The following is a 25,153-nucleotide window of genomic DNA, read 5'->3' on the forward strand; positions in this document are numbered from 1 at the left end:
TTTATTGCCTAACGAGCAGCGGACGAAAATTATTCAGCTCTTCTTTACCTTCTGCACACTTCTCAGAATCAGCGTAATCCGTGGGTGAAAAAATGACGCGTTATCGCCCGTCAGACACAAACACGCAAGACGCGCTTCCGCTACTTTGTAGGTAATAGAGCATCAATTTCCGCCGTCGCCATCGCAATGAGTGCCGAAATATTCTATCAAGTGTTTCAGCACATAACCTGTTCGCACCACCTGTGAAGAAATGCTCATAGCACACAAACGACGCTCATCAAGAGCTATGTGCTGCGCAGGGATTTTATCTATCGTCGACGTGGCTCGCTTGTCAGAGAGGGGGAAGCAAGCGATTAGTTTATAGCGAACATTCTAAGCAAATGCTGCGCCGAATGCGACACAGTTACAAGGAAAGGCGGGTGAATTAATCCTGCTGCAGAAAATTAGCGTTAATATGGGATTATGAGCCTCTGCTGCGTCGAGATATGGAGAAATACGGAGTGGCGTTAAGTCTTCAGTTTCCCCTGAGCCTTTCTTTTACGTTGCTTAAATCAAATTCAAAGCAGTTGTAAAAGGCAAAGTAGAGAGCGTAGACCGTAAATTCATAAGCTGAAGCCAAATAACGACGTCCCTTGAGCCTTGGGTGGCTGCGTAAAAATATAACTGATTCTCTGAGGTAATCGAGAGACCGTCCAGTGCCGATGAAACGAGCATGAGTGAAATAAAAATGAAGACCAAACAGAGCCACCAAACATGCATTGTACATTGCAAATTTAGCGTGAGAGCTCGTCATACACCAGCTGATGAGGCAAGCAATCAACTTACAGTGCATCCCCTCCTCTCTCCACGGTCAGAATTAATTTTACATTTTTTCACCAACCCGGAAAAAAACTTTATGCACATATATGAGCATGACATGCATGCAGTCAGCATTAAACAATTTGAACCAAGTTCACGCAATCTCATTGATCCCCTCCGGTCGCGAATGTACGTGTGATCGTTTTTTCTTTAATCTTACAGAATTTTTTAAAATCGCCTGTGGCACTTTGAATTTGATTTACGGTGGCTCCTCCCCCGTAAGGGGTTCTCGGAGTCGCTCCTCAGGACCTAAAATAAAGTTCACTGCCTGCCTGCCTGCCTGCCTGTGGCAGATAGCATAGTTCTTGTCCTTGAACTGGAAATTACTAGACGCGGACATTACTAGCACGAGTAATCGCAACCCATATTTAACTAATTAACAAACATTCATTAATTAACTTGTTAATTAATGACTTTACGGCACATATTGCAATTTACGAATAGTAGCCGATGAGCTTGCAAGACGTATCCACTTGAAATTAATTTCCAGGATGACACCAGTTTCGACATATTATTTCCGAAAGTGTGCTACATGGGCGTTCCAGTTACTTTTGTGCTTGAACGTATAAAAGAGCGTTTTGTTAAAGAAGTAAGTGGAAGAAGAAGAACGTAAACTTTATTATCAAATTGATAAGATTTGAGTCCGGCGTATTTTTAGTGGGTCTGGGCACCCGCCGCGGACGCGGTTCCGAGACCTTGTCTCGAAGCGGCTTCCTCGGCTCGCTGGACGGCCCAGAGTTATGCTGTCAGGTTCGAGCTGAGCAGTGCGGTCTTCCAACGCGAGCGGAGGCTGGCGATGGAAGAGCTGGAGGTGTCGGCACTGCCGGAATTGTTTGTTATGTCCCGACATTCCCATAACATGTGATTAAGTGTGGCAACCTCGCCACAGGATGTGCATCTGTTTGTAGTGTACATGTCTGGATACATGGCGTGCATGAGTCTTGGGTTTATGTAAGTATCAGTTTGTAATTGCCTGTAGTGTACTGCTTGCGCCCTGTCTAACCTAGCGTGAGGGAATGGGTACAACATTGCATTTTTACGGCGACTTTAAGGGCGCATATCTCCTGAACTGGTGTCATTCTGGAAATTAATTCCAAGTGTCTTGCAAACTCACCAGCTACAATTCGTAAATTGCAATATATGCCGTAAAGTAATTAATGTTAATTAGATTAATATGTGTTTCGATTTCTCTTGCAAGTAATGTCCGCCTTTCTGAATAATATAGCTCAAGGACTAGAATTATATTATCTGCAACAGGCAATCTTAAAAACTACGCAAAACTTAAAAATTATGCCCCCGCAGTGTGACTGGTCTGGTTATCTCTCGAAGAGCCTCTCTGGTCTCGTTGTGTCTGGAACCTCTCACGAAATGTCATTAAATACATGCCGTCACGATTTATAAAAGCAATAGAAAGGATAATAACAAAATTGAAGTACAAGGATTCGCGAAAACATAATTTGTGCGCCTTCGGACCCTGAGCAGAATGACTACTTTGTGACCAAAGCGATCACACAAAACCTGCCTAGTCTTTAGGAAGGTGGTGATAAAAAAATTTAAAAAAAGCGGAGGCGAAAGACGTTATGTGTTCGGAACCTCGTAGCAGTTGCATAAATATCGTATAGAACGGCTCCAGTTGCATACTTGTTAAAACCAAGTACCGTATGTTTTAGTAACAGCACGTGCCACAGAAACGAGGGTGACTGGGCGTCGCGGCAATTATTAGCAAAAAGAAAGTAACACCAAGATTTACTAGATGACCTATCACCTATCGATAAGTCTGTGCTGTTGACTGATAAGTCAGAATCCATGCCCCGCATGCTAACATTCAAGCTGACAGTGTCCCGGCGAACTTCAAACAGAGGACACACGACAAGAATCTTATGTGGAGCTATTCGGGCGTGACACTAGGTTGCTTTACCTTTTTCTCTGCGCCCCATATGTGATATAAACATAACTAGTGCTGCATAGCTCTGAACTTCACTGAAATAAGCAAAAAAAAAAAAAAGAAGTACGAATGCTCATAAATAGTAAAGTCGGAGGCTCTAGCAGAAGCGGCTGTTTGCTTTCGCTTTCAAGGCACAATTCATCTCACGATTCTGCCAGCTACGTGATTGTCATTCGGTCAGCGACGAGGTCGCCGAACGCAGCGCAGTTCACGGCAACAATACAGAATTTAAACGTAAGATTGTAGTAAGAATGAGCAGAACGAAGACGTCGTCAAAGTACGTCTTCATGAATACCGCAAAGAAGGTCCACGACTTGGCGTGGGCTTTGACTTCTGATAAGGTGTGCACAGAAATAAGCAAAAAAAAAAAAAAAGTCCTTGAGGAGAACCGGGGCGAACCAATAGAAAACAAAAGCATCCGCAAGTGCAAGTATCCCAGAGTAAGTATCCTATATGTTAGGCAAAAACGCAGCAAAACCACGTGAACTGTAGTTACAGGCTCCTTTGGAGGCATCTGAGGAAGGAGTAAGACTGATAGAAGTAAGAACCAAGTGAGAGGAGGAAAGAAATGTAGCGAGTCCAGCGGTGAGGTTCGTCATTCACTTCTAACGTGCCCGCGCTCACCATGCCGGTGTCGAGGGGGGGGGGGGGGGGGGCGCAGAAACAAAAGCGAGCAGACGGCCGTCGCCTCGGGCAGCGCGCGAGAAAGTCTGGGCTAAGAGGATTAGGGCGTCAGAAATCCTGCGAGATCCCCGATGAGCCCGCCGGCGGGCCTGACCAATCAAGCGGGTCTCCAGATACGCGGCGGGGACGGCTGGAGTCCGCGGCACGGGTGCCCGTTCTCTTGCGCGGGTACAGCCAACACCACCTAGATAGCACAAGCCCTGTTCACTCCAACCCATGACGTCATGCTACCTGGCCCGACTGCCATAGAATCTAATGGAGACGCTCCCGAGTACGCAACAGTAATTTTGACGTCACCGCTTTCGTCACGCCAGCCTTGGCAATGGAAATTTCGGGCCAGGTACCATGACGTCATGGATCGGAGTGAACAGGCCTTGTGCTATCTAGGTGGTATTGGTACAGCTAGGCGTAGTTTCTCTCTCAACGACGGCGGCACCTGCCAGGACTGGCGGCGCCTTAGCGACGGCGTCACCGGTCGTTAGTGTGACCGAGGTATCCATGCCGAGATATCCACATTCGTGATTTCAAAACAGGCGAAGAAGTGCGGAGGTGAGGGAAACAGCAACGACAACTCGAACGCCACAGCACGAAGACCTGTAGCTCAACCAGTGGCGTTATTGTTGTTATTTCCTCCTTTTCTTGTGTTTACGTGCTTGCTTCGAATTTAGGTAATGAATTTACAAACTTGCTCAGCTTTCCGTTTTATTACTATGCAACTCGAGTAATAAGAGTCGCACTTTGTATTCGAGAATTCATTCTCTGCGGCGTCTTATATGCGTGTATTTATTTATATGAAGGAATGGTTCCCAACCTGTTTCGAAGAGCAGATTGAGGAGGACGAGTGACCACGTTCACGTGGGAACAACGCGTCTGTGGGGCAACGTTCGTGCCTCACGGACGCGTTATCCCCAAGTTTGAGTGCATGTATAATGCCACCAACATGGCAGCATAAGCGCGGCGTGCTAGTAAATCAATCCATTTTTACTGCATTCCGAAGTAGGATCTACATGTATACAACATGTCATCGCAAACAGAACGTTTGAGGCACTGAGGATGTCTGCAGACTGCCAGCGTAATGGCGCGATTTCGAAACACATCTTGGTTCTGCTCAAATAACGCGCACACTTACTAATACGTAAATGAATTCATCGGCAAAGCGACGCACTCTGTAAAGACTATCAATGTATTTTTGGAAAAATTATTAATGTACAGCAACGAAAAACGTGGAAAGAGTGTTTCTAGCAGATTTATCTGTCGGAAATGGTCGTCGGTGCTGGCATTTGAATTTACGTCAGCTTAAATGTTTTCTTATGCTCATGTGCTCAACTTATTAAATTATGTGGATGTACGCTCCCAAAACAGAACGTGGCTATGCATCAGATGCACCGTAGTGGGAGGCATCAAAATAATTTTGACTCTAGTTTCTTTAACATGAACAAATAGATCTGTGCATGAGCACATGCTTCTAAATTCTCCACGTGATTTCCCAGCCAATCTTAATCTATCTCTATGTCCTACACAAGGAAAAATTGGCTATCTTAGAGCCGATTATATCGACACAATCAAAAATAAATCCACGCTGAGTAGAAAAAAGAAAAATTATAAATCAGTGAAACGAAAATAAATTAGATTTCAACGTATACGAATGCATATCTTACAGGTGCATGCATCTCAAGTTAACTGGTATCACCTTCTAAAGCTACTATAGGTACGTTCAGTCAACCTGTCCTGTGTTTTTTCGTTTCATTAAACTGGTGGCACTGCCCTATAAAAAAAAAAAAGGAAGCTAACATAAAAAACCAAAAACGCGACTCGCCTAGCACGACAGGATTGCATATATTGAATGAGTAAAAAATTATCTCCGCACGTTGCTATTCATTCGCGAAATCATATTTTCACCCTTCGACACCTTGTGCTCAGAAGCAGGACGGCGTAGCCACTGTGCCACCTCGGCGAGAGAGTTGCAGTATGGTTTTATCTATAGGAGTCCACTATACGTTATTTTCCAGATTTAGCTAGTATTAACTGTACCTGACAAGAGCACAGTGTGGCGTATAATTTTTTTTTTAGGGTTTGGTAACTTTAAGTTGCTTTAGCAACGTCGTCACTGCTAAAAGAAGAAAAAAAAAGAAAGACTTGTGGCAAGGTCTAATGATACGACAGCTCAACTGCGAGAACGGCGCGACTAAGCAAGTATTTTGCAGCCTTGCCAAAGGACTTTGGTGCACCATACGCATTAGTTCGAGAGAAAGGCAACTGGTCAATTAGAGAACACTGCAGCCTTCCTTTTTAACGATTCACAGACTAACTGCATCATACGAAGCCACAAATGTTGACAAACAATTATTGCTAATGCACAGACGGAGAGGAGACTCACCCGGGGACACCGCCGGACTCCATGTGGTTGGCCAAGGTGACGTCGTCGGACCACACGTCGTATTGCCATTTGCGCAGGCCCAGGACACCGCAGAGCACATTTCCCGTGTGCACCCCGATGCGCATGTCCACGTTCACCTCTGTGGCCTCGCGGACCACACTGCGCAGGAGACAAACAGTGGCCGCTCAAGCGATACCCAAGCAGATCGGCTGAACAACTTCTCAACCTTGCTAGTAGCGGAACTTTTCGTCGAAAAAAATTTTTTTTGCCTTAAACTCCATGGCCGTCCAGAGGGCCCGTGAAAGAGCGGAGAGGCTTGGCCTCCCGATTCCGACATGGGAGCAGCCAGCGGCGAGCCGGGGGCCCCAGCGGGTCTCCGCCGGCTAGTCCCTCAGGACCTCAATAAAAGTTCATTGTCTGTCTGTCTGTTGCCTTAAACTAAATAAGGTAGCTGCCCGAGAAAAGCTTTTTACTGGCAGTAGCGCGGCAACACATACTCCATCGGTGCAACAGGGATTATGTGAGGAGATAGCGCGTCTTGTTGTATGAAAGGCGCCAGCACTTACTTGTGAGGACGCAACTTGGCGCCTAAAGGGAAAGCTTTGAAGGGAGCTTAGCACAGTGCAACGAATAAAAAAAATAATATGCGCAAGGTAAATAAATAGGGCAGCACATGGGTTATATAGAACAAACGAGATGATGCTATTTTATAACCTGTTTTGTTACTGCCATGTTTATACTACATAATTTCTGTCATAGCTTGTACACATTGTAGAGTCTGCACGTGTTAATCTCTTCCTTGTCGTTTAGGATATGCGAAAAGGGGCAAAAAAAATGAAAGCGCCGTCTCAGAGAATGAAGCCCCATATGCGCCATCTGTGAGTTACGAAATATCGGCAGAAAGTTATGGTAAAACTTTTTTTTTAACGCGGCCAAGCAAAGCCTGAGATTATATCATCTCGGCGTCTGTGAAGAAACCTTGGGCAAGTGTCTAACTCGTTTTGAAGTTAGCAAATTGCACCTAGCTCTACACCAGTTGACTCGGCAGGCTAAAAGCGGCAGCTGCGGTAATGGCGATAGAAACGGAAAGCAGGTGCGCATAGAATTTATTTACTTAAAGAACGTTTCTGCTGCTTAGTTTATCGTCAGCGTTTGTTGTTTCTCTTGCTTTACTTTAAAGAAGATTCACAGTTAGTTTCGCAAAACTCAGTTTTACGAAAGCACTGTCTTGTTACATTGCTCGATAAACAAATGTGTACCTACAGAACGTTTTTTTCCTATGTGGAATTGCCCTTATGGCGTCCCTGGGAGCGTACGAACATTCATCCAGCAGGTGCCGCTATATATAAGTGCACAGGACGTACGTCAGAAAGGAAAAATGTGGTGTGTGTGTGTCTGACGCATTTTGGCAAATTTGCACACAAGAAAACAACAAACAACGAAGAAAAAAATGACACGTCTGTAGAAGATGCCCTTTCTTTTAATTCCTGTGGAGCTTGTTCAGTATTCTGTTTTGCTTTTATCAGAATTCCGATATCAGGCCTTGCTGTTCAATATAATATCATTAACAACGACAACGACGACGGCGACGAGGACGACGACGACGACGACGACGACGACGACAACAACGACAACAACAACAACAACAACAACAACAACAACAACAACAACAACAACAACAACAACAACAACAACAACAACAACAACAACAACAACAACAGCAACAACAACAACAACATTTACCATTTTGAAACAAAGCAAAAAACGAAGTCAAGATATTCCTTTGCATGTAAGCAGAGTCGGTTTTCGATAGTAGAAACCTCAGTGCCGATCTACGAAAGCCCCATGACAAGAACAGAGAGAAGCGATACACGACAATAGCTCAGACTTTCTGGCAATCCTCACCGTTATAGCGTAACGAGAATTTATGTAATTGTAACTGATAGGAAACAAGAAAGTTCACTCGTACAAATACTTGGCTCCAGTAGCGATGTTTTTCTACGACAGCCCAACTGAACTGGTTTGTGCCCTCTAAAACAATAACATTCTGGCCACCTCTTTATGCGGGAATAACTGATACTTTCCAATATAACACCACTTGTTACAGTATTGTCTTACTCACCGACACAATACGCTTATCGCGCGTGCACCCAATAATAAAAATCGTACTACACTGAGGGACACCACCATTATGGAAAATGGAGTCACATTCGAGACAAGCGGTTACCCCCGCAAAATGAGTTGCCAGCACTCTCTTTGCTCTTGCTTGACGTTGCAGGTGCCGCGTCAAGCAAGGGATGCTGTAACACATACTTTCTGGGCCAGTCACTCAAGCTGGCTCGATATACTAGCGTGCACGTTATAACGACACCACAGAGGTGCCAGTCGGGAATCTTCTGATTTGTTTTGGGGATCTCTGTTTTCGATAGGTTTATTCAGATTTGCTGTGTCACCCACTCTTTTTTTGTCAAATAAAATCACATTACGATAGTTATTCCGAAATACACTATGCTGATGGAGACCAGGGCATAAAGCTGGCTTCAGCAGCTCGACTAGACCCTGACAATCATGACGAAGGATACAGTCATTGCCATACAAATACTAGAACAACTGGAATGCTAGTAAAAATAATATCAAAGGTTATGGTTTATTACAAAGTGTCGTGGTGATATACAACACTGGCTGCACTTTAAATCTTGCACAATATTGTCCTGGCACGCCTTACAGGTTGATATCATTTCGCTTTAACACCACAGTCAACCGCAAATTCCTTCTTGCTGATGCAATAAACCTACGAGGCGAAACAAAATTGCGGCCGAGCCCATCTCTTGATGACTGCCGATGGTAATGAGTTAGCACTGAATCAATATAGCGACTCAAGGTAATGCCACCGTCGAAACGACTTACGTATGAGGCGTGTACTGCAGCGGGACTCCTTTTTCGCGCTTCATGATGATGATGATGATTTATTGGCACCCCCTATGAAACAAGGCGGTGACAAGTAGTCACCAAGCCTGCTTAATTTAATCAGGTATACTGTATATGTTTTTCATTCCAGAATTTTTGTAGATATCTTCATAATCTTTTTTTTCTCAAAACTTCTCTATCTTACTTGTAGCGCTACGTATGCTTGTAACGAATCCGGTCGTATCAATTTGTCCCCGGCTTTTTTTTCCCCGCCAATACTGTAAACGTCTTTTGCTTATCGTCTCTTGAATACTGTAAACGTGTCTTGAATATTTACTCCGGGATGTTTTTGTCTTTCGGCAACCAGCTCGAGCCTCATACAGCAATGTATTGCTCTTCGTGTTATCGTACAGACTTTCCCTTCTAATTTGTGTCTTTCAATTCTTGTAATGCCCATAGCTATTCTTGTTTGCATTCTTTTCATCCAATTCGCTGTCTTTATTTCTCTCACTTTCTTTCTAATGACTCCTGTTTGTCTTTTTCTACTTAGAATTACCTTGTACTTGGTTGCCAACTTTCTTCACCTCTTCCTCCTTTTAGTGTCCACGGTTTTCAGGTACAGATGCATGCGTACTTTAGCCGCCCATTTATTTTGATCCATGTTCCTGAGGCATTTTTTTTAAATTTTGCTCTGCGCTTCTCTGACTTCACAAGAGGCCCAAACCATCTAAGCCTGCACTGCATCATTTGTGGTTTTACCGTGGGATCTTCACAGCCAACTCGCCTACCGATATTTGGTTAACTTCCATCGCCGACAAGATATCCGATTTGAAGCACAGAATGACATTTGCGAACGTAAGCGCTGCCACCATTACTCCTTTCCAAATTCCACGCACCACCTTATATTTCATCATATCATCATCATCATCATCATCATCATCATCATCAGCCGATATTTTATGTCCACTGCAGGACGAAGGCCCCTCCCTGCGATCTCCAATTACCCCTGTCTTGCGCTAGCGTATTCCAACTTGCGCCTGCAAATTTCCTAACTTCATCATCCCATCTGGTTTTCTGCCGACCTCGACTGCGCTTCCCTGCTCTTGGTATCTATTCTGTAACCCTAATGGTCCACCGGTTATCCATCCTACGCATTACATGGCCTACCCAGCTCAATTTCTTCCGCTTAATGTCAACTAGAATATTGGCTATCCCTGACTGTTCTCTGATCCACACCACTCTCTTCCTGTCTCTTAACGTTACTCCTAAGATTTTTCGTTCTATTGCTCTTTTTGTGGTCCTTAACTTGTTCTCGAGCTTCTTTGTTAACCTCCAAGTTTCAGCCCCATATGTTAGCACCGGTAGAATGCAATGATTGTACACTTTTCTTTTCAACGACAGTGGTAAGCTCCCAGTCAGGATTTGGCAATGCCTGCCGTATGCACTCCAACCCAATTTTATTCTTCGCAAAAAGCCAGACTACAGAACACGGCGGCGGGCAGAGCCATCCTCCTCCGGACTGGCACGGCAACGGAGCTTCGTGCCCTCGATGGGCAACGATCACTCCCGCCCGAGGTCAGAAGCAAGATGACGGCGAACCCCATACCAAAGCACATGAGTCATGAACTCCACGAAGGACGACGCAAGGCGCGGGTCGACTGACAGCACCGACAGTTCAAGGGTGACCCGTACGTAACGTACGTGGACGTGGCGGCGTACCCTGCAGGGGGCCTATTCGCGGTAGCTGCCGTGAACGGGAGAGACAACTCCTTAACCCTCGCGGCCTCAGTCAGGGCAGAGACCCCAGCTGCGGCTGAGACCATAGCCGCGGCGCTAGTAATAAAGCAACATGACAGGGTGGGCAGGGAAGTTCATGTCGTTACCGACTCGCAACAGGCCGGCCGCAACTTTACCAACGGACGAACACCGGTGCTGGCGGCTCAGATTCTAGGCCCGAGGCTGCAAGAATCCCATCAAATCACGTGGACGCCGGGTCACGCGGGACTGGAGGGGAACGAAAGGGCGAACGCCTTAGCTCGAGCGCTAATTAACCGAGCGGGGCAAAACCAATCGTCTGATCAATCCCAACCCTTTACCTTTGTGCCCCTGCCATCAAATTACTGCGACCGACTCGAGATCCAGCGACTCAACCGCAGGATTTATCCTCCCCCTCACAAAAAGCTCAGCACTGAAGAGGCAATAGCCCTCAGACTTATCCAAACAAACACATTCCCAAACCTACACAGATACAGCAAAATATACCCACAAACATATCGCGGCATCTGCCCCTGGTGCGGCGACACACGCCCTACGCTCTTTCACACCTCGTGAGGGTGCGGGGGCAAACCTGAACATTTAAAGACGCCTAACACGTCATTTGAGCGGTGACGTCGCATGAGCGGTGACATCGCACAGCTGAGCGGCGATACCCTGGCGGGACAAGAAGCTCTCGTCCAGCAAGTACGTCGAGCAGCCATAGCCAGTGGAGTCCTGGAATGAGGACACCACCCACTCGTCCTCAAGATCAACTCGACGGTCTAAATAAATGTTTTCTCTCTCTCTCTCTATCTTTCTGTAATTTTCTTTCTCGTGATCAGGGTCCCCTGTGAGTAATTGACCTAGATAAACGTACTCCTTTACAGACTCTAGAGGCTGACTGGCGATCATGAATTCTTGTTCCCTTGCCAGGCTATTGAACTTTCTCTTTGTCTTCTGCGTATTCATATTCAACCCAATTCTTACACTTTCTCTATTAAGGTCCTCAATCATTTGCTGTAATTCGTCTCCATTGTTGCTGAATAGGACAATGTCATCTGCAAACCGAAGGTTGCTGAGATATTCTCCGTTGATCCTCACTCCTAAGCCTTCCCAGTCTAAGAGCTTGAATACTTCTTCTAAGCATGCAGTGAATAGCATTGGAGAGATTGTGTCTCCTTGCCTGACCCCTTTCTTGATAGGTAACTTTCTACTTTTCTTGTGGAGAACCAAGGTATCTGTGGAATCCTTGTAGATGTTTGCTAAGATATTCACATATGCCTCCTGTACTCCTTGATTACGCAATGCCTCTATGACTGCTGGTATCTTTACTGAATCAAATGCCTTTTCATAATCTATGAAAACCATATAGAGAGGTTGATTGTACTCCGCAGATTTCTCGATTACCTGATTGATGACATGGTTTTGATCCATCGTAGAATATCCCTTCCTGAAGCCAGCCTGTTCTCTTGGTTGACTGAAGTCAAGTGTCGCCCTTATTCTATTGGAATTTATCTTGGTGAATATTTTATACAATACTGAAAGCAAGCTAATGGGTCTATATTTCTTCATTTCTTTAACGTCTCCCTTCTTATGGATTAGTATAATGTTGGCATTCTTCCAGCTTTCTGGTACACTTCAAGTCGTCAGGCATTGCGCATAAAGGACCACAAGCTTTTCAAGCATGATATCTCCTCCATCTTTGATTAAATCTACTGTTATTCCATCTTCTTCAGCAGCTTTTCTCCTTGTCGTGTCTTTCAAGGCCCTTCTACATCGCTACTTATAGAAGGAGCCTCTGTATCCGGTTCATCACTATTTTGAATGAAAGTAGCTTGGCTGTTTTGAGCACTGTACAGGTCAGTATAGAATTGTTCCGCTGCTTCTACTATGTCATCGAAATTGCTGATGATATTACCATGCTTATCTTTCAGTGCATACATCTTCCCTTGTCCTAGGCGAAGCTTTCTTCTTACAGCTTTCATGCTGCGTCCATATTTTACGTCTTCCTCAATCTTTCCCACGCTATAATTTCGAATATCCCTTACTTTGTTCTTGTTGATCAGTTTTGACAGTTCAGCGAATTCTATCTGATCTCTTGAGTTGGACATTTTGATGTTTTGTCGTTTCTTTATTAGGTCGTTTATTCCTTGGGAGAGCTTACCTACTGGCTGCCTTGGTGCCTTACCTCCCACTTCAATTGCTGCTTCTGAGATCAACCTAGTTACGGTTTAATTCATTACCTCTATGTTGTTTTTATCTTCCTTTTCTAAAGCTGCATATTTGTTTGAGAGCACCAGCCTTAATTGGTCTGCTTTTACCCTTACTCCCTCTAGGTTGGCCTGTTTCCTCTTAAATAATTTCACTCTTTCTCTCTTCAAATTGAGAGAAATCTTAGGCCTCACTAACCTATGGTCCCTGCATTTTACCTCACCTAACACTTCTACATCCTGCACTATGCTTGGATCGGCAGAGATTATGAAATCTATTTCATTCCTTGTTTCTCCATTAGGGCTTTTCCAGGTCCACTTCCTGTTGCTGCGCTTCCTGAAGAAGGTATTTATTATTCGGAGCCTATTTCTTTCCGCGAATTCTACTAACATCTCTCCTCTTGTATTCCTCGAATCGATGCCGTAGTTGCCAATTGCTTGCTCACCAGCCTGATTCTTCCCCACTTTTACATTGAAGTCGCCCATGGGTACAGTATACTGAGTTTGCACTTTTCTCATTGCTAATTCAACATCTTCATAAAACTGTTGTATTTCTTCATCATCGTGACTGGAGGTTGGGGCGTAGGCTTGTACTACCTTCATTTTGCACCTCCTATTCAGCTTTATTACGACGACAGCTACCCTCTCATTAACGCTGTAGAACTCGTCAATGTTGCCCGCTTTGTCCTTATGGATTGACCTCTGTAGCAGAGGACGTGGCCGTTAGAAACCGCATAACTTGAGCTCTGTGTGCTTGCAATCGCACTCTGGATGGAGGCCCGACCCCGGCCGAAACGTCGAAATTAAATGTTTTTGCTTTTCTACGTGCGCCTGCACTTCATTTAATTTATTTAAAACACCGGAACAGAAGAAATACTTCCTACACACACGCACACACACACACACACACACACACACACACACACACACACACACACACACACACACACACACACACACACACACACACACACACACACACACACACACACACACACACACACACACACACACACACACACACACACACACACACACACACACACACACGTACACACCCACACACAAACACACGCACACACACACACACACACACACACATATATATATATATATATATATATTACATACATACATACATACATACATACATACATACATAGATTGCTAGATAGCCCCGGAAATTACCTGAAGTACCCAAAGAATGCCACATTATTAAACGGCAGTTATTCGCAGTTACTTCCATGTGGAAGTTAAGTAAAATCATAGTGCATAAACGACTGCAACGTCTGCAGAGGCAGGCTGCACTTCAGCAACGCTTAGTATATGAGATGCCGCGCCTGCAAAGCGCCGTCGCTCAGCCGGCTCTACGACTGACCGAAGAGCTTGTGCCTCTCCACTGTTCGGACGGAATCCGAACTACCACACTTGCACAACGAAAACGGCATAAATGCGCCTGCGGAGACTACGAGTGGCGCCAGCGAACAATATGCGTGTTGCTCGATCGCTTTCTTCGACCATCGCTGACAGCGCCTGCTACGATTAGCTGAGCATGCCGTCGGCCGATGCGTTCGGATCGGTGAACAAAATCTGGACGTGGTGTGGACGGTCCGGTGCGTAAGACGATTAGAATATTAGAGCTAAAGCTCTACTACGCCATGTCTCCCAAGGTCATTCATAGCGTCGCAATGACCTTGAGTCGCCAGAGAGCAAGTGTGGCAGGTGTGACGTCACGCCACGCGATCCGCTGCGGAGAGGCGTCGCAGCTGCGCTCGCTCGGAGCCGGCGCTTGGTCGCTCAGTCTCGCCATGGATGGCGTGCCGGCTGGGCTGTCTGTGCGTGCGCTTGAGCGGAAGCGACAGGCTGAATCCAATCATCCAGTAGATATAGCTAGACGGCAGGCTGCGAAATCTCAAGCAAAGGCAAGGTTGGCTGCTGAAAAACCGGAGCAAAGGGAGGCCAGATTAGCACGTAATAGAGAAGCTTACCAAGCGCAGAAGCGTGCATTAATGAAACACTGTGTGCATAGTCTTTGCAAAACCAAGCCAAACAGACCTTTCGCTGGTGATAACTAGCTTTACAAGAGTTAAACCTCAGCCAATACTTGGCTTCATCCAAGATAGAAAGAAAGGGAGAAAAGGCGTTGCCAGGGAAGCAGCTTGCTGGTCCATAACGGGGAGTGAGGAGAGCGGGTAGAAGCAGCAAACGACAAAAACGAGAAGCAGCGATGCGGAAACCGCGGCAATCCACTTACAGTGATGTCACAAATGAGAAGACATCGCTTATAGCGATCAGCCCCACTTTACTGTTCTCAACTTTCGCATCGACTTTATGAAAAAAAAAAACTGTATAAAACGACGCTATTAGTATCAGTAATCAGTAAACGCGATCAAATTCTAACTTTGCGGAGTTGAAAGAATGTCAGAGATATTCCAGTTAAATAAACGACGTTGACGCAGCTTGGAGCACCGCAGATTAGCGGCTCACAGGTTGGCACGTGATTGGAAACTCTATGCAAAAAAGTGCTGTTGGCAAAGTGTGGAAGAGAAAATTTGATCGAAGTTTGTCCAGCAGCGCCATCAGGACTGTTAACGCCGCTGTCAGAACTACTGGAGGTACAATACACAACAACCATGGAGTCATAGCCCCAATGCTGACGGCTACGCTATGTGCATGACCCGTGTATGCGCCGCTTTGGCTAATAAATAACTCACGCACTCCTGCAGCGTAAGCACTTAGCACGTAATATGGGCTAGCGCGCCGTCATTGTTAAATATTGACTATCGTAGGTGAAAGGGCCTGATGAGAAGGCTGTGTTCCCTGCAGCTATATCGAATATAGCAGAGGAGGACATATGATAAGAAAAATGCGTACCTGAGGAAGTATTATCTTTCATAGTGTGACTGATACATAGGTGCACTGACATGGGGCTCTGCTGAAAATGACCGGAATAACTTAGGAAAGGACTTGCGTACCCCAACAGAGATGCGGAGAGAGAGAGAAAGCACTTTAATTGTTCCCGTTTTAAAGAGATGGGGGAAAAAAAATTCCGCCTCGATTCCACGCTGCTAAAGTGGATGCAAAGGAAGCTGTTGACGACATCACACAAGCGCCACGACCACAAGGCGTCGCACCGTAGAGATCAATGTAGCGTCCACGACCTCGTTCGCGCCCTTTGCGTTGGTGCTTCGACGCCGCGGTGCACGTTCTCGGCGTCCATACGCTTTCGCGTAACCCGCGTTCACGAAGTGAACATCACTGTAATGTTTTAACAGTCTTGCCCTGATGTCGATTACAGTCTCAGAATACACTGCGCGACCGATGTAACGGACAGATACATCTGTGCACACATTCGTCACGCGCGCACGCAGGTGTGCCGGAATGCAGCCTATGTCCTCATTATAGTAGAAACTCCGCCTGGCGCAAGTGCGTTATTGAACTAATTCCATTTCTCAAAGCAAAGTGCGTCACAAAATTTGTAAAGTACGACTTACACACAACCCACAGGCATGATAGCATCGGATTGTAATTTGAACATACGAGAAAACAAAATTCTGTTACGTGGAAACTCATAATTACACTAGCTCTGGAGACAAAAACTTTTATTTGTCGATGCGACGGTGTACACGCACGGACGTAGAAAATTTGCTGGGGTAGCCATATACAGCTTCGCTGTAAAAATTGCCGTAGCGCCTCAACCGTCCCGGCTAACACCATATACTTCTGCGTCACTATAATGCGGAAAATGTTCGAACATTTCCCGCCATCTTTAGCGACCAGTGCATGGTTCAATTTAACTACTGCTCAGGTGTTAAAATCAAGCTTATTACCTGTGCTATGCGAAGATATCGGAAGAAAAGTGGCGCCGTTATTTGAGTGTACAAAATGTTCCTTCGCCACGCATTATCATCACTGCATGCACGTGTAATGCTTATCGGTTTCGTAGCAGAAATACTTTTGCATTTATTGCCAAGTGTATTGAAGGGTATTGCGCGGACAAGCATTGGAGAAATAGTGAGAGAAAGAGAGATAGACATTGCCTGAAAGATATAAACTCATTTTGAACCTCAATTCTCAAGGCGATTCAGATTACTGTCCCGTGATTGCCAGCAGCAACAGACGAAAACCTAAATGGCATCTATAGACACCTACGGTAAGAGACTGGTTGTGTCGCTCATGGTGTTCGCTGCTGTATTTGTAACGTAAAGTTTCTGCCTGTTTTAAAGCCGTAGCGGAAGGCAGAGATCTAATAACATGTTCTCGAATGTTTATTCTCTCTCTCTCTCTCTCCTCGAATGACTGTTTAAACAAGACAAGGGCTGTCGAAATGGGTTTTATTTCCGATAGCAAAGAAACGACGCTTAGAGTAGCCACAGAAGCGTTTTTGCAATGGCCGTCCTTTCGTTTGTGCAATCTTTGCGCTCGCAAAGGGTCGACAAACGAAAGATGGCTTAGCGTCTCTTATTTACTCGCTATATTGCGTCCACACCACTGTTCGACTGAGCAAGGCGTTTACCATCGATTAAAAGAAGAGCGAAGGCCCCAGCGGTGCCATAAGATACTATGCCGCTCATAGCAATGGGTGTTAAGGCGCAAAAATTGTCAGCACTCAATGAAAGTCTGAGCGTCTGTCAAGAGCTTGCGTGGGAAAGCAAACGTTTATTGCTTGTGCAACCGCTTAGTGACGACTGGCACAGCTGCTGCGCAAAGCTTGCCTCCGGTGTAGTCATGCATTACGAGCTTATGCCGGTGGACTGGCGGGGAACCAAAGGCAACGTGTCCCAGGGGCAAGGTATATAGGTCGTTTTCGACATACAAGCTAGCATGCTAGGAATTCGCCTAGCAACTGCGCGATGGCTCGGATGAAATCTTGAAAACGTGGGCCAAAGCTTTGATTCTGCAAACAAGAAAGGGTCGCACAGATAATTCTTTATTTATTATAGCTATTATTTTTTTTTCATCTTTAGAGTACAGCGCTCATGCTCCAAGTTTTGTATGTGTCGACACCATGTCGGTTGTTCACCAGAAGACAAATTTCATTATAATCGACGCAGCTTATGTTACTGCTGCTATGTTAGTACAGCAGAGGAGGTTCATTTTTTTCATTACCCGTGTTTAGATAAATATTTATGCGATTCCTCGTTATTTGATTCACCGAGGCCATACTTTGGCAGTGTAGCTGTACCTTACTTTTGTTGGGTCATTCTTTCTATTATGTGTTATTAAATAAAGGGTCTTTGCAATGAAGAAAAACACAGGGCTTGGTTTCATCAGCATGATCACATTTACAACATTTGATGAAGTAGGAACCTGCCGAGAAAAAAAAAAGCGACGTTTTTTTCTTGTTTTTTTTTTTACACTGCTGACTTTTGTAGCAAAATATGTCCTGCCAATATTCCAGCCAGGCACGAAGCGCTCGGCGCGTGTTCTTGTCGGGGAAGGTGATGCGCAACGTTAACACACCCAATCCGCAATTTGAGCAATAGAGAAATACTGCGGTGAGTTAAATCACGGTGAGAGAGGTGTAAGGGTAGTATTCTTTGGCGACACGTTCATCCGGGTGTGAGGGCTGTAGGTGGTGGCGTATAAACAGTCGAGCGACGACGTCAAATTTGCATAAAGTATCATCAGTGAAATCAAGGTGGTGCGCTGACGCCACCGGAGCATCAGCTGCCTCGTTTCTCGAGGTGCCGATGTGTGATGGTATCCACTGAAACATCACTGTTGTTGCCTCAGGTGTAATTTGATGGGGCATCTTAACGTAAAAGAGCTGAGTTAGCGCTGGCGCTGGACAGCCGACTTAGAATAAAAACCCTTGACTATTTCGGATTTTGGATGATATAGTTCAGCGCCATGTTAATGCTGAATAGTCCGGCAGATGTCGAAGATGCCGTTTAATCTATTCCACGGTGTAAGAAGATAGGTGCTCCGACGGCGCGCCCGCGCTGGGGCGAGAGAGCGGCCACTTCGTGTGACCGGAAGTGAGCGCCGCCGCTAGGGGCAGCACGTGTTCAGGAGGCCTTGGAGAAACAACAGTGGATAATTTACGACCTCCGTCAGTATTTAAACACCCATACCCAAAGATATGCAATTTTTCGTTATTTAGACGCCAAATCCTGAGCAGGTAGAAGGTTTCATGCCACTTACAGTCAAAATACCGTCATTTCGAACACGAGAGAGACGCGTCGTCTGCTCGAGCAGACGGCGCGCTGCGCTTACCGCTGCTCGCCGCGTCGGAGTCAATCGGAATGTCGGCACAAATATAAAGGGACGTTCCTCCAACCAAGTAGAGTCGTTTTAAGCAGGCGAACGACATATATTCATCGAAATAAAGCACTTCTGCCGCGCGTGCCCATAAAAGCGCCAGCAAAGCGAGCGAAAAAGTGGCCCCCAGAACAGGTGCTGCCGCATGCGGCAGCGGCGTGCGTAGAGTCACACTAAGTGGCCGCGCCTCGCGCCGCCGTCGGATCACCTTCCTTTTTACACCGTGATCTATTCTAATTGAGCGCTGTCCTGCAGGCTCTGCGTAATAAAACGCAACAGTTGTGCCGCATTCATGAACATAGGCGTCTGTGTAACCCTTGGTAAAATTTTTGTACGAGTCTTCTAGAAGGGACACTGCCAATTGGCATATACCTGTAGGGCATATTACTGTTCTCTTTCACACCCCTGGAATACTTAAGTGGACGAGCAGCCGAGGTCGTTTGTTTTCTCGCTCAAGGGCCGCGCCTTCTGCGTCATTCACAATATGGAGGAAGGTAGACGTCATTTTCCCCATGCGCGACTCCGGTCTGCTGAACAGTTGCTCAAAACTCTTCTTTCCATCGTGGGCCCGACGAAGGCGACCTACATGTGTAGTAAAGCGTTTTGATCAGCTTGCGGCCTCAGAGGTAATTGTCTGGCTTCAAGTAAGCCGTTTGATTGTGCGGATCATGGAAGGCCATACATTGCTCTAAGAGTTACTCGATAACCTTTCTCCAACTTAGCCCTCATGCCGAGGTGGAACACTGACCAAAGGCAAAGCAAAGAGCACTTGCCGAACTTTCCACAGTTGTCGCTGGGTGTTGCTGAGCAAGTTCCAGCAACTTAATCTTGCTGTAACAGCACCCAATTATTTCTTGTTTCCGGAAGGTGGTGCTTCAACTTGACATGGGACTTACCAAACTGTGCTCTAATTCCTGTCAACCCCGGGACTAGACTCTCGTCTTAGTGCTCGTACTCTGCGTGTGACTGTATGCTGCGTTGTGGTGTGTCTTACTTTCCTTTTTTTTCTTCTTTATCTATTCCTCTTCTTTTTCCCTTTTTTTTTCTCTCCTCTTCAAACGGGTGGTTGTGGTGTCCCTATTAGGAGACGTTTGCCAACCCGCATCTCTTTCACTCTGCATTGATGCTTATAATATGTTTACATGGTTAATAATAAGATTAGACAGCAAGTCGACTGCGTTAACGACGAGATTTCGAACTGTATTTTTGTGCTATAAATACGAGTAAGATGTGTTGCGTCACACTTCACCTCTCGTAGTGACAAACACAGAGAAGTGTGATGAACACGAAAATCAGGAAAGGCGACAAGCTCCTGTTTTTCGTCCAACAACTTGAGCAATACTGAATCATAAACGCCGAAATCGTTTTTCACGTTACACAAGCCACACGGTTCATCTGCGAACGCTTCTTCAGCAGCGCCTGAGCTGAGTTTCTTCAGCATCGCCTGAGCTGAGCCATAGAGCTGTAATTGCAAACTTTGTCTCACGACTTAGTGCTCTTGCTTGCAATCTCGTCGCATGATATGTAATGTAACCATATAATCTTAGTTATCCAGTCATTATTACACCAGAATCGTAGTTTAAAGACAAAAGGCATTTTTTTTCTTCTCAGGAGTGATTCAGCAACTGTCAGAAATCCGTTCATAGTCATTAACATGAACAACGGGAAGGACATAGTGACCACCTATCAGTTTTTGTTGCCGCGCGGGTGAAAGCTCAACAACCCCCCTCTGGCAGAGCGGCGATTCCATATGTATGTATTTACAAAAAACAAACAGCCGACGTGACATGGACCGCCTCGGGGAGCGCGTCTACTAAATCAAGTTAAATCAACTTAATTTTTTTTCACATTTACCCAAATAAATGAAGGGGTTGATAAAACAAAGTCGCAATGAACGGCTTGAGAAGTTATCAACCTCCTCACAACAGCATTGGACAATATCACAGATTACGAAAACCTGAAAAATACATACAGAAGCGCGATTATAAAAGAACTATACAACATATAAAAACGAGGTTACTATAACAATTATACGTAGCTTATTTGCAATCATACACATAAAATGAAAACCAGAATATGTGGTTTAAAAAGTCCGCGAGGGAAAAATAAAATTTGTCAACCGGCTGCAATTTCGCATTACATTATCAGTCATGCGGGTGCACACTCTGGTTTGACAATAGCACCATACTCGAGAGACAAGCATGCAGGCATGAAATTAATGAGGATTTTTGCATCAAAACGAAAGACGATTTATGTGTGATCACACGATGCGCAATTCTGATGAAAGAGAGAGGTGCGTATGTTTCAGTAGTCTGCTCTCTCGTTTTTTCATTCTGCTCTGTCATGTACTAGTTTTTCTTTGAACGTCATGACAAATTCAGACTTAGCTGTCTGTCACAGAAGAGCGCGTAATCCAAGCGCGCGCAGCGTGTCACGCAAGCCAGCGAAATAACACGCCGGCCCCGCGACAACTTCAACAGAGGGGGAGAGCGCATACGCCTCAAACAACAACGCTAACAACGGCGCCGAAACGTCTAGGAGAGCCTCGACGAAGCGACGTTAACCGGAGAGAGAGAGAGAGAGAGAGAGAGCACACGCGCGCGCCGACACCTTCTCACCCGGCGAGTCCAGAGACATTAATTACTACCGCGTGAGCATACACCAACAGGATGAGTCATCACCCCCCCTCGAGAATGCTCCGATGGCGGCGGTCGAAATGTACGAGAAAAGACTCGAAGCTTCCCAAGCCTTGGCCATGCTACGAGATCACGACACCGATAGGAAAGTTCGAGAACGCCTGTGGAACCGCCGTGCGAGAATCAGAGGGGGGAATTCAGGAATTCGGGAATTTAGGAGTTCAAGAGTTCAGTCCGCACCGGTGAAGTGATGTAACGTGAAGACCGAGCGTCTGCAGTAGAAGGGGATTCCCCGGCAAGCTAGTCGACGAGTTCATCGAGCGTCTGCATTTCCGGAAGAAGTTCTTTCCTCGAGATTTGCCCGAGCTACGCCGAGATCGTCTGACTCCAAGACCAACCCGGCACGGTGAATACGATTGGACACTTAGTGTTCCTATTCCTTTTGTACTTTACGTGTTGGACTCTTAGTGCTTGTCGTTATTTTCTTGTGGTTGTTAATACCCATCTGATTTGTATTGTGTTGTGTCTAGCCTAAGTGTGCAAGTGTGTGTGTAACTGCCTTGTGTGATGGATGGATGGGTGTAAAATTTTAATGAACGTCCTGAGGTCCTTGTGTAAGAATATATTTTGTTGTGGTTTGACAACTCTGAGCTCCGACTCGGTCTTTGGACAGCAACTGCCTTTCGCTGGCGCACCAGAGGGCCCATTCTTAATTGTCCTTGCTTTCGTAGGATTATTTTCGGAAGCTGATAAGTCGGCTTTGGAATTTAGTCCGGCGTCTGCGCCTCGTTCACGGGGTCTGTGACACTGTCAGGTATACATAGTGTCGCCTGCCTCGTCTTTCTGTCTCGTTTTGCTAAATAGTTATATTAATGCTCCCGCGCACCAACTCACGCAACTGTATACCTAACGCTGTTTATACTAGTAGTAAATCAGTTTTTTGTCCGCGATGCTCATCAAGAATTGTGTTGCCAGTTACAAAACATAAAATGAAAAAGAAAAATTATTGCGATATTTTGGACATCTGATTTATCGACGACGGCTCCGTGCCATGTAACGGCAGAGAAAAGCAGAAATCCTCGCTCATTTCAGTGCTAATAAATGTTATTTCTCTCTCTCTCTCTCGCTGATTTTTACTTACAAACATTCAACTAATTCTTAGCGCAAAAGAGATAGGTAGACAATGGGTCAGAATGGGACAGTTTGCACATATACAGATAATGACGATAATTGGCGTTACGAAATTGTCAGCACCAGAGTTCTGCAATATAATTTTTGTAAAAAAATTACCGTAGCTTGCACTGGAGGCGCAATGCTAAAGAGACAGCGGAGCTGATGGGCACCTTGCTAGTCCTGGCTTTTTGGCTCGGCTAAGCACTAGCAAGTCATCCCCAGCATTTTCCGGAATTTATCGATTAGCTATTGATTGACTATCGATTGGCTATCGATGACTGACTAAGCTGAAGTAGTCCCAATCATGCTTAGCTAGTCTTAGATAGATTTATCCAGGCTCAGCTTTGCTAGTTCACAGGGGTATGTGCCGTTGAGCTTGGACCCTTTCTGCACTGCTGCCAGGATCGGCCCGCATTTTCTGTTGACAACAGACAGATTACGCTCGGCATAAACGGCTCCGCTGTTAAAATTTCAGCGAAGGTGCATTCACTGAACTTCTTGCAGCACTGTTGTCATCTTAGCGAATTGGACGAAATTGCTCAATTGCTGCATATTACGCTTTCAATTTGTCAAAGTAAAGAAACAAACAGATTACGTCCTTGGGTTTTAGGTGTTAAATTCACGATATGGTTATGAGGCTCGCCGCCGTGGGGGGGGGGGCTCCGGATTAATTTTGACCAGCTGGTGTTCTTTAACGTGCAACCAATGCACGCCCCCATCGGAATGCGGCCACCGCGGCAGGGATGGAACCCGAGCGACCGGGCTCCAAGCCGCGACCTCAAATTCAGCAGCACAACGCCATAGCCACTGGGCTACCGCAGCGGGTAAGTTTGTCAAAGTAGAGTGCGCCATGGAACTCCCGCAAGTCTAAATGCTCTGTACTTATGGTTCGCCTACTGTTCGTACAACGCGTTCTGTTTTCTCGTTGAGTACTTTAGGTCTGCTGATATCCTATTAAGTGTCAGCTCATTTGCCGAAGACGTAGAACATTAACCAACGTTTCTTAACAAGAGCGCTGATCTAGCGAAACTTCACCGACCTCAACGCTGCGGCTGTGCCTTAACGGACGACATCTCATGGTTTATTGCCGGCCTTGGCAGGCTAATTACCCCCGATGGTAATTTACACGGGAGTCTGCAACTTGCCTTCGCGGCACAATCGCTAAGAATTTGATGGCACCCTGGTGACTCACGAGAACAAGCTAATTTACCGGGAGTGCAAACACAGCACATCGACGCTATTCTAAAACGATTTTGTGGGTTCATTAACTCGAGTTTCAGGCTCGCGCGGCGCAGACATCCATTAATTAATTTTCGGACGCGAAAGGTGAAAGCGAAAGTTAATATAGATATTCGCCTTTGCTCGTTGTTAGCAAACGTGGCCTATATTGCGGATGAAATTTGTGGGTCCCCTTGGCTCCGCAAAACCATATACTTCACTCCCGATTGCATTTAAGCACTGCGGCGCCCCTCCTTTTCCATACACGTTGTCGCTAATGTTAATCCGAGATTTTTCGCGTCCGCAGTTTATTATACATTGCTGCTTTCTAGACAAATAGGTACAGTGTACTCAGATGGTCGTGCGATACGTTTTGCAGAATATGATAGTTTGCAGAATTTTTGATGTTGCTTCGCACGTCTAAGGCATTTACGACCATTCATATGACCATTCAATGGCTACCTATCTCTGTTTTACTCCTTATTTATGCGTCTACTGTCGCGTTGCAGTGCATGTCTGCATAGAGCGACTGGCTGCCTCATATGCGAACTTTATTCGAGTATACGGGTTAAACAACTTTGAATGGTTAAAATATATCCGCAGCCCTGAAGTACGGTGCCTTTCGTAGCACAGAGTTCTGCTTTGAGAAGTCGCAGTACTTAGTTTGAATAATAGGCTTTCTTCTACGGGTTGAAACGCAGTGCGCTTCTTGGCGCTATACCACGTAGGACTTAGTCCTCTTGCAGAGGTACTGAATTTTCGGAAAGATGTTGTTTTGCCTCTCCCTGTGGTTTCTCAGTGACGCCGATTAGTTCAGCGAGTGGAAGACGTTGAGCATTATTTGCTCAACGTCACCAATTTGAGTGATGCAGAAGGGTGCGCAGCGGGTGCGGGTTGGTCTCGACGTAATGGAGGCATCCAATTTCTACTTCGTCACACACACACACACACACACACACACACACACACACACACACACACACACACACACACACACACACACACACACACACACACACACACACACACACACACACACACCACACACACACACACACACACACACACACACACACACACACCACACACACACACACACACACACACACACACACACACACACACA

General features: G+C 45.7%; 1 protein-coding gene across 1 annotated transcript in view; it reads right to left on the reverse strand.

Moving 5' to 3' along the window:
• The window catches only part of LOC119436082 (adenylate cyclase type 2), a 650,431-nt gene that overhangs the window by 98,200 nt on the left and 527,078 nt on the right, over window positions 1-25,153 (reverse strand). The window contains exon 8 of the mRNA XM_037702828.2: window positions 5,865-6,023. Coding sequence (XP_037558756.1) covers window positions 5,865-6,023 — 159 coding nt within the window. The remainder of the gene's footprint in view (window positions 1-5,864; window positions 6,024-25,153) is intronic.

Source organism: Dermacentor silvarum, chromosome 1 (assembly GCF_013339745.2).
Source record: "Dermacentor silvarum isolate Dsil-2018 chromosome 1, BIME_Dsil_1.4, whole genome shotgun sequence".
In the NCBI taxonomy this organism is placed as follows: domain Eukaryota; kingdom Metazoa; phylum Arthropoda; class Arachnida; order Ixodida; family Ixodidae; genus Dermacentor; species Dermacentor silvarum.